The 9,861-nt window shown below is 35.9% G+C and overlaps 1 protein-coding gene across 1 annotated transcript; it reads left to right on the plus strand.

Moving 5' to 3' along the window:
• Positions 1 to 2,615: 2,615 nt before the first annotated feature.
• LOC103457316 (uncharacterized) lies at positions 2,616 to 9,436 on the plus strand. Its single transcript, XM_074186844.1, has 9 exons — positions 2,616 to 2,956; positions 3,331 to 3,409; positions 3,504 to 3,557; positions 3,713 to 3,758; positions 4,519 to 4,646; positions 4,735 to 4,843; positions 4,956 to 5,078; positions 5,330 to 5,467; positions 7,757 to 9,436. The coding sequence occupies exons 1-9, from the start codon at positions 2,851 to 2,853 to the stop codon at positions 7,910 to 7,912; spliced, it is 939 nt and encodes a 312-aa protein (XP_074042945.1). The 5' UTR covers positions 2,616 to 2,850; the 3' UTR covers positions 7,913 to 9,436.
• The last annotated feature ends 425 nt before the right edge of the window (positions 9,437 to 9,861 follow it).

Here is a 9,861-nt window from a genome sequence, read left to right on the forward strand (position 1 = left end):
GATACAAAACTCGTTAAAATGAGAATGTTTCTTGTTAATAAGATGAAAAATTCCAAGAAATGTTTTTTTATACAAGTTTCATAGCTCATAACTTGAAAGTTTCTCCTTAGAACAAAATTTCTCATTTTAAAAAGATGCAAAAGTCGTTAAAATGAGTTTCTTGATTTAAGTTTTTTTTAAAGAGATGCTAAACTCTTAAAAATTACTTTCTCATTAAAACATGAAGTTTCATATCGTATAAAAAAAGTATAGTTTTAAAGATATGCAAAATTAAAATGTCTTTTTTTAACAGGTTTTTCTTTATAGCATTTTCTCAGTATAACAAGATAAAAATTAATTTCTCGTTGAAATGGGAAGTTWAATTTGTTATAACGAGTTTTTTGTTTTAAGTTTCTCATAAGGAGATGCAAAACTCGTGAAAACCAAGTATTTCTTGTTGAAATTGACGTTTCATATTGTGTATAAGATGCTAAATTTGTTGACATTAGTTTCTTGTTTTAACTGGAGTTTCTCATTATAATGTRATATAAAACGTKTAAACACAAGAACGCTTCTTGTTTTAACAAGATGCAGCTCTTGAATTTATTTCCAAGCTCTGACAGGTAAACATTTCCATACTTTTCCATTTAAGTTAGGTATTTATTTGAAAGTTTATGTCCTCTAACATCTCTGACTGCTTGATCTTTAACATTGAATCTTAACTATGGCAGCAGGCTAAATTTGTATTTTCCTTTACAGTAATTTCCCAATTCTTAATTTTTAGGTTTCGAAAAGACTCCTGTTTTATGATCCCTGAGAATCTTGATCAGATTTTAATTTTGAATATTTGAGGAACAGATTGAGATGGTTTGAAGGAAATAAAGTAAGCAGAAATATGACTGACTGTCTTCTCATAGAAAAGCAAGTCTGAAGCCGTAATGTTGTGAACGCCACCGTTACCCGACTTAAAGCACAAGGAAGCCGTTCTCTGAAACTCTCCCGTGATTATTGAGGCCTTAAATAAGTTTGTGAAAACTGAAAGTCAATATAATCCTGCAGTACTAACATCATCAACCTGCTTTGTTTAAAAGATCTTATTAATTTATTTGATGCATTGCATACAGTCAGAAACTTCTCTTTTTCCTCTAATTTTCTGTTTGTGCTTTCTGGTTGTAATCATCTCCTTTTTCCTGGACATCTAGTAATTAACTGCTTCAGTGGGCTTTAGAGTTAGAGGGGAGAAAATCTTTCAATATTACTTCCTAAAACTTGAAGGGATGAGTTTTTCTTATTGAATGAATGTTAAACAGTCAATAAAACTGGGCTGGAATTTCACTTGTCTCTGATTATTTTTGTTTTTGTAGTCATGAAAAAATTGCAAATCTGTAAAAATAAAAAAAAAAAGTATTATGTGGGGAAACATCTAAAGTTCATTCATTGCAATATTCAAATTTCTACATGTCTACAACAAGCAACCAACACGTCATTATTATAGCAATATATCTTACATAAGTACAGTAAACTAGATTATTCATATACTTTCTTGAGTACCATTCCAGTGAATGACCTGAGAGTTTCAGGTAAATGTGGGTTAGGCAATTTGATGTTTTTGGAAAAATAATTTTTCTATATAAACACTGCAATTTAAAATAAATTATAAAATATTTTGGTGCTAGGATGAGGTGGGCTCTTTTTTGGCCATGTTCAAACTTTTATTTCTCAAAGTTACAATGTAAACACTTTTTGCATTAAATAATCAACACATAATTGTTAATGGTGGAAACCAGGAGGACAAACAGGAAGTCGCTGGAGAATCATGGTATGGCACGTTTTTAATGACTTACTGCTTCAGCAAACTTATTCCTGCAATATTTTAATTTGCGTTCCTTATTTAATGAAAACAGCAATTGCTACAATTAGTTTTTTTGACATTAGCGGAATATTGGCAAAGTTTTGCACACATTTGTGATGGAAACAACTACTGCAATACCTTCAAGAGCCCGATTGCAAAAAATTGTTACACCACTGGAAAATAGACTGAAAAATGGCACCCACTTTGACTAGATTATTAGTATTTTTATAATACTTAACTTCAGACATAAATTAATCTACCTATGGAGTTAGAAGACCTAGCAGAATTAAATTTTCTTACACCCTTGTCCCTTGTGGGGTCTGAAGGGGTGCTGGTGCCYATCTCCAGCGAGACCTTTCTGGCCAGAGGCGGTGGTCACACTGGACAGGTCACCAGTCTGTTGCAGCCTAGCAAAATTAAGAAAGATAAGTTTCAAGTTTGGCTAATGGTGTCGGTGCCCTGAATCAAATTTTGCTCAGGTGCCACAGTCTTGGATCGCCACTGTTTTGACAGATAAGCATTAACAATTAAATCTTGTTACGGTTTAATAGGTTAATATCCATCCATCCATCCATTTTCTTCCGCTTATCCGGGGTCGGGTCGCGGGGGCAGCAGCTTCAGAAGGGAGGCCCAGACTTCCCTCTCYCCAGCCACTTCCTCCAGCTCCTCCGGAGGAATCCCAAGGCGTTCCCAGGCCAGCCGAGAGACATAGTCCCTCCAGCATGTCCTGGGTCTTCCCCGAGGCCTCCTCCCGGTGGGAGGAGGTTAATAAGTTAGCTAAGTTAGTTAAGTTAATAAGTTATTAATAGGTTAATAAGTTAGCTTCTATATGCGGTTAGAAAATCAACTTTTTACCCAACAATAAACATTAGTGGTATTTTGGTAATATGTCTTTGCTACTTTGCTTACCACCGAAAGTTCTTGATTTTCCTGTCACGTGATCCCTAATTGCGCACGCAACTGACCGTTAAGTGCCAGTGACGTCAGAGCACCGGCGGTTAGTCTGAGTTGCGGTGACCATGGCGGAGGATGTGGCTGTTTCAGAGGAGACTTTAACCGGTGCCCTGAGTCTGTTGGTCAGTTTGGGTCAAATATTACTCCAGAATGCCCAGCAGGAAGCAGCAGGTAAGGAAGACTTTAAAAATAGGTTTATATTCAATGTTATAATGTCGTGTAAATAACTAATTAGCACTAATTATGTCGCATTTATTTAAATTTTATTTAGTTTAACGTAATACCAATTAAATTATATTAGTTTGAATGTATATTTTACTACTTTAGCAAAGTTGGTGTAAACTGACTCTCATAATTAATAAATATGGATATTTTAACTTTATTTTCTGACACAATTCTTGAGCAATGCAGCTGACATCAAATCCTTGGATTAAAATACCGGACTGGCTTGTCTAATCTAATCCCCGTCATGCCTATTTCTAACAAAGGCCTTGCACAAATCCACCTGACCTTTACAAAGCGTCTTTGTTTTTCTATTTGTTCAGCATCTCTGCAGACTTTTGTTCCTCATAAGATCACTACTTTATTTGGTTTGATCACAGCCGGGGAAAATTTCTACAGAAGGTAAATAAAAAACACATAGGTTGGGTTTTTTATGCATCTTAAAGTGTTTTTGCATGTTTGAACTGGATTTTGAAGAAAGTCTGTTTTTGAGCAGAATTGGAGTGAAGACAAAAGGTGAAGCAGAGGCTGTTTGGCAGAAATTATACCAGTAAGTCTGACAAAACGTGACTAAAGTGTTCAAAAATCCTACAATGAATCATATTCATACTTTCAAAATAAGATGAAAGTGGTCAATTTAGTTTTAGAATTGATATTTTGACATGAAAATTTAAACACAACTTTAAATAATTTATTTTTTCCCAGCCATCCAGCAGTCAGGGAGCAAGTAGAAGAGCTTCTGAAACTGGAGGTCTGCATATATTTTACAACTTTTTCCTTTTGATATATATATGTGGTAGTTTTTTGTAGTAAATTTGTAAAATTATTTTCATTGTTTGGTTTTTGTTTTGAAACTGAATATATTTGTTTTCAAATATGGGTAGAGTATCCAAAAATTGTTCTAAACTTCAACTTACTTTTACTCAAATAAACGTAAGAAGTAGGCATTCAAGAAATTACTCAAGAAATCTTCAAGACAGTCATTTAATATTTAAGAATTCCATAATCATATGGACAAAAATATAAACTTCTCTGGAAATTTTTGTTATTTTAAGGGTTAAAACGAAAACAGTTCATATACCAACTATAAATACTGACTAACAAAATGTGGCGAAAGAAAAAAAAAATTCTAAATTTCTTTCAATAAAATAAAGGTATGAACCTCGAGTAAAAACTGCAGGTGTGTGTCTGGTGAAATTTTTCATATTTTATTTAATTTAAATTTAAATTTAATTTTCATAAAAATTCATTCTGAGTAGAAAATCCTGAAATTTTACTCAAGCAAGAGTAGTGATACTTCAAAATAAAGTTACTCAGGTTACTAGTTACTATTCAGTTTGTCTTGCTTCTAGATTTGACATTTTTGCTTTTACTTTTCTGTTTTCCTGTTTTCTCTTCAAGCAACATGTAAATTCTGGTACTTAGCATCTTTTTGCACAAATATAACAACCCAATTGAAACAAAACAAGCATAATTTACTTAACTTTTTATGTTTTTGGTTAATTTTGCAGGATGAGTGGGACTCCTTCCTGCAGAGCGTGGACAAAGATTTGCAGATGACTGATGAGCAGCTATCAGGAGCAAAGCCAGCAGACGGCTTAAGTCACGACTCTGTATTCACTGATGCACGATCAAAAGAGCAAGTTTTTATTCATTAGTCATTCCTAGTCACTCCCATTGGTTTACCTCAGTGTATAAAGTCATGGTTTTGGTTATTTTCTTTAAAGGAGTGTGACTCTGGGTCAGTTCTTGGGTCAGAAGCTGCTGCTGGTTCTCATTGGAAACTTTGGATGGCTGCCGTGACGGGACCATGTGGCCGAGCTGGAGGCCAATCAGGTCAGTTCACCTTCACCTTTTGTTCCAAAATCTGAAAAAAGCTGAAAGAACATCTCCAAGTGAATCAAAAGAGAATTGTGAAGCAGTTTTATGATTTAGTTTTGCTCTGCAGACCCTCCTGGAGACCCAGTCAGTGCGGGTCATGSTGGTTTCCTTCGGCAGTGTGGAGGGAGCTCAGCTGTGGYTGGAACAGACAGGATGTACCTTCGAAATGCTGTTGGATTCACAAAGAATGGTCAGCATTACACTAAAGCAGCAAAGTAACAGGAGTTAAAACAATCTAAAGTGATAAATTAACTGAAAAGTTTGTCATCTAATATAGAAATGGCTTTGATTCAGGAAAACGGTCGGTTTGGGAGTTGACTAAAGGTTTTAGCAGCTGTTTAATGGCGTCATTAAAGTTCAATGAGCCAAGTGTCCAGACCATTCAGCCACCAGTTGCCATGGAGATGGTCATGCTGACTTCATAAACCCTTCCTGRTCCAGGTCTACCGGAATTTTGGGCTTGACTCCTCCTTCTCCAAGGTGTTGAAGTTCGGCTGCCTGATGCAGTTGTCAGAGTTCAGCGCTGCAGACAGAGACTTCCCTGATTTCCCACATCGCCTGCTGGAAGACATTTATCAGGTACAAAGCTTCATTTTATGGAGCTCATGTAGGACATGGGTTTTTGGTGCCTTTGGTTAAATATTTTTAAGATACTGACTTTTTTTTCTGAAAAAATTTTATTCCACAAAAGTGACTGGATTAAACCCTGGTATTCTATGAAAATGAACTGCTTYCAGCTAGAAATGCCATCAAGCTTTTAGCAATTAACAGAACTAATCGACTCAAATTTCCAACAAACTACCATCTTTTTCTAACGGTACTTTCCATTTTACAATGGGACTCTATTGATGAAATCTTTAAAGGTGAGCTATTATGCAAAAATGTAGCAAGYGGCTTCTGGATGATAAGTCAACAACAAAATGCTTGTCTTATGCAGTAGCCATTTTACAGCGGTAAAATCAGCTGACCAAATGCGCTGGAACTCTGYTTGGGTTGCTAGGTAACGGGRTTTGGCTTGCCTGGAGTTACTAGGTTACAGYACATTGGKTTTTTTTAGCTTTACCTTATGTTATTATGTTATTCCCTCATCGAAAACATACTGAAAGAGTTGCCTTGATTCTTTCATGCATGTTTGAGAAATCCTTTAATCTCCATGGCAACCATCCAGCCGTACAAAACATCTTGATGGACTTAGCCCCGCCTTCRAGACATAACTCCTCCTCACAGCTGCAGTTTCCAAGCTTCCAAACTTCTGCCTCACAGAGCAGCCCTTCTCCTGTGGTTCTCCATTTGCCTCCTTCAGACTAGCTAGCAACAATTAGCAAACACCTGGTGGAACTGTGCATCTGCTGAGCTACGTTGTTAAAGGGCTAATAGAGGAGAGATGTGATGACTTCCTGAATGTGGAGTTTCAGAAAGGGCAGGAGTTTCTTAAAGAGACACAGGCTCAATTTTAAGGCCTTAAATAGAAAGTCAAAATTCTTTTAAGTTATATATATATATATCAGTTTTATAACAACTGAAGRGGACTTAATCACTTGATTGTGCTACAAAATGACACTATGTGCCTGGAAAACATATAATACTTTCTTTTTAACAATCGTGAGGTTATTGAAACACCAAAAACCATTAACTTACTAAGAGCTGGATGTTCTTTTAGTACTTGGGCTGTTTTTAGAAGCAGCTGAGACCCAAATGGAATTTACAAAACATGAATTTTGCATAATAGATCTCCTTTAAGTTACCATTGTGAGTAAATTCACCAACTCCAGCTTTTCTTTCTAACTTAACCTAACTCTTTATTTTCTAAAAAAATGCCTGACTTCGTGCTCTACCTCCACTGGCTTGCAGCTTTCAGTCCTCTTGGACGTAGCGATGTTGGAAAATCACTTGGGTTGTGCTGTGATTTTACAGCAATAAAGTTTTTTTAAATTTGTGGTGTGTTCAATTTTCCTTTCAATTGGTTGTGGGATTTACGTCACACCCAAGCTGAAGCACGCTCCAGTTGTAACTCCAACAAACCAGTGGCATTTTCTTTTGTGTTGTTTTGCCAGCTATTGGTAACACAAGGGGAACACAGTGTATTTTTCCCCAGTGAACAAGTTGGTAATAATATATTGAGCTTTATTTGTGCCGCTGCTGCTTTAACGAGATAGAAACTATCAATGTGGTAACTAATAGTTTATAGCAACAGTTTTAACTGGATTTTATATGTGAAGCAGGCCAATTGGATCCTGAAACGGCTTATTCAACTTCCAAATGCAAATTTCCAACATCTTGGTTTCCTGGGAATGTGGAAAAAATAAATTATTTTCCACTAAATCCACTCTTGTGTAATCCAACTTTGTCAATCAGGGAATCAACTCTTGGATTTCTAAAATTAAATTTCGCTTCTCCTCTTTTTTGTTTTAAATTTATTTATGAATCGATCTCGCTTTTGTTCTTGTTTTTAAGCTTCTAGGCGTTTAGTTTGTCCACTACTTCCTCTCACATTTCTCTGTTTTTTGTTAGTCAGCTTTAAATATACTTTTAATCCATTAAGTTAACCTCGAGTTTCAGCAATGGCCTCTAACTAACAGCATTCACACAGCACTTTCATCAAGAAATAAAATGTTCCTTTTATCTCTCATTTCATTTCAACTTTGCTTACACTTTATGGGGAGCTTAATCTTTATATTCAAGCTTTTTTTTTTTTTTTAAAGAGATGCCATTTTAAACCATACAGTTTCTGTTATATTGCTGCAAAAAACATGTTTGAAACTGAGAATCAAAAGCATATTTCCTAAATAGTTTCTTATCTTGCTATAATTATCTGTATTAAAAGGGGGTTTAACTTCCCTGTACTATTTATTTTACTTATATTTTTAGCTGGGCGGGGATTTTTTACTGGACGAAACGGGAAAGGTGCTTCTCTCTCATCCGTCTAAAAACCCTCTGGACAGACCGAGTTTGAAAGACGTCCTGCAAGCCGCTGAGGACGACTCCACCAGCAGCTGTGAAGACAAAAATGAACAAAAGCCGTAAAACAACATTGATACCACAGAAGAAGACCGGCTCTTTGACACACATCGATGACGTCTCGTCTTACACTCGTTACGAAGAGATGCGACTGATGGGAGAACTGTGCTGAAAAGACGAAACTGATCTTCTTTTGTCATGTCAATGTGTGATTTAAAATGAAAAGTCGTAATTATTTAACAAAAAATATACAGTTGAAACCAGATATTTGCATACACCATATAAAAAGCATCATTGTTTTCTGCACATCAACCTTGGAACCAAAGTAAAACACTTTGTGAACCGAAGTGTTAACATGAACTGAAAGACCGCTCAGGAGGAAGAAGCCTATACACCAGAAGGAATATAAAAATAAAGATCATAGCTTCAAAATTTGGAAGCCTGGCTATTGTGGACTAAATGCCCGCTCCTATTGCTAAAACTACAGGCAGACTACAATGTTAGAACAACGCAGAAAATCAACATTGTTAACAATTTCTCCTTCTGTTTGCTGATTGGCCAGATTGAAAATCTACCAGAGGGAATCCAAGTGAATGGGAGAAAGTCCAGACTGCTGTAAGTGAGATTGCACAGGAGGGGAACATCTAACACAAGACATCAGTAATTTTAAAGTGTTTACTGCAGAAAAGCAATGCATTGTGGGTACAGAGTAAACATCTTTAGCTGCACTGCATTAAAACGTGAGAAGAGGAAATGAAACTGCCGCTTCTCCCACTTCAAATTAAGAGCATGAATATAAACGTATATATACTTCAGAAATTAAGTAGATGACCAGAACTTGAGTTTATTCAATTTACAAAACAGCCAAGAAAATTAGTACTTTGGAATTTATCCGGAAAAATACATTTGGGGGAAACAAAGTGTGCTAAACATTTTCAGAGTTAGCAAAAGCGCTAAACACAAACGCTATTAGCGTATTGGAGGAAATTAAGTGTGCAAACCGAACTGTTTTGCACCAAATCTGTCAGGAAAAATTGGCCAGAACTTCACAAAGCTATTGCTAGGAGCTTATGGAAGGAAAACATTTTACCCAAATTGTAAGTTTAGAATAGTTTGATAAATGCAAACTGGAGAAGAAGAAAATCCATGTCATTATTCTGGCATTTGGCTAATAGAAATGATTTTGGTCCATTACATGGTGTTTTGCCTTCAGATGAAGTGTATGTAAACATCTTTCAACTGTATGCTCAGTCCTAAACAATTATACATTAAAATATTAATTAATCTCAGAGGCTTATTAACAGCACCAGATATTAGGAGTAGGTTTGTAAAGGTGATTGTCTTTATTGTTGAATAATCAAGCATCACAAAGCTACAACTTACTGCTTAATTAAACTAATTATGTTTCTTAAGGAAGGAACAACAAAAATGTTCAGGTTAGATACATTTTCATTCAGCATGTCTCCAATACTCAACATATCTCCAAAAACAAATGTACTGTTGGTATTTATGATGAATACTTTCACTGAAATCTGATCTATTGTTTATAAGCTTGTACCAAGGAAAATAAAAACTCAAGCTGTCATTTTACTTTCTTGTTTTGCAGACAAAATAAGTCATGTTTTTGAGAAAATCATATTTGCAGACTGTGCAGAAGTCGAGCTTAGTCTCCTCTGGTCAAAAGAATGTGGGTTAATCAGCAGTTTAGCAGGACTCAGCACCAGCCCTTATTAAAAACATTTCTGCCACTTCTTAACTCCTCCTAAGGCCCAAGCACACACTGATGGAGATCCTGAAGGGGTTTGGTATGTGCCGATTCCCAGGAAAGTTTCTCCATCTTTCAGTTTTTACCCTTGTTTGGAAATCCTGATCCAATATTTAGAGTTCCCTGAATGTAATCAGCAGTTTTAACTGGCTTACAGTCATATTTATGCAACTGCATGAACAACAATGATTAAAGCACAAACACACAGAGCAAAGTGTTTCACWCCATCRTCGACACATACAGTACATTT

This window comes from Poecilia reticulata, linkage group LG21, assembly GCF_000633615.1.
Source record: "Poecilia reticulata strain Guanapo linkage group LG21, Guppy_female_1.0+MT, whole genome shotgun sequence".
Taxonomy (NCBI): Eukaryota; Metazoa; Chordata; class Actinopteri; order Cyprinodontiformes; family Poeciliidae; genus Poecilia; species Poecilia reticulata.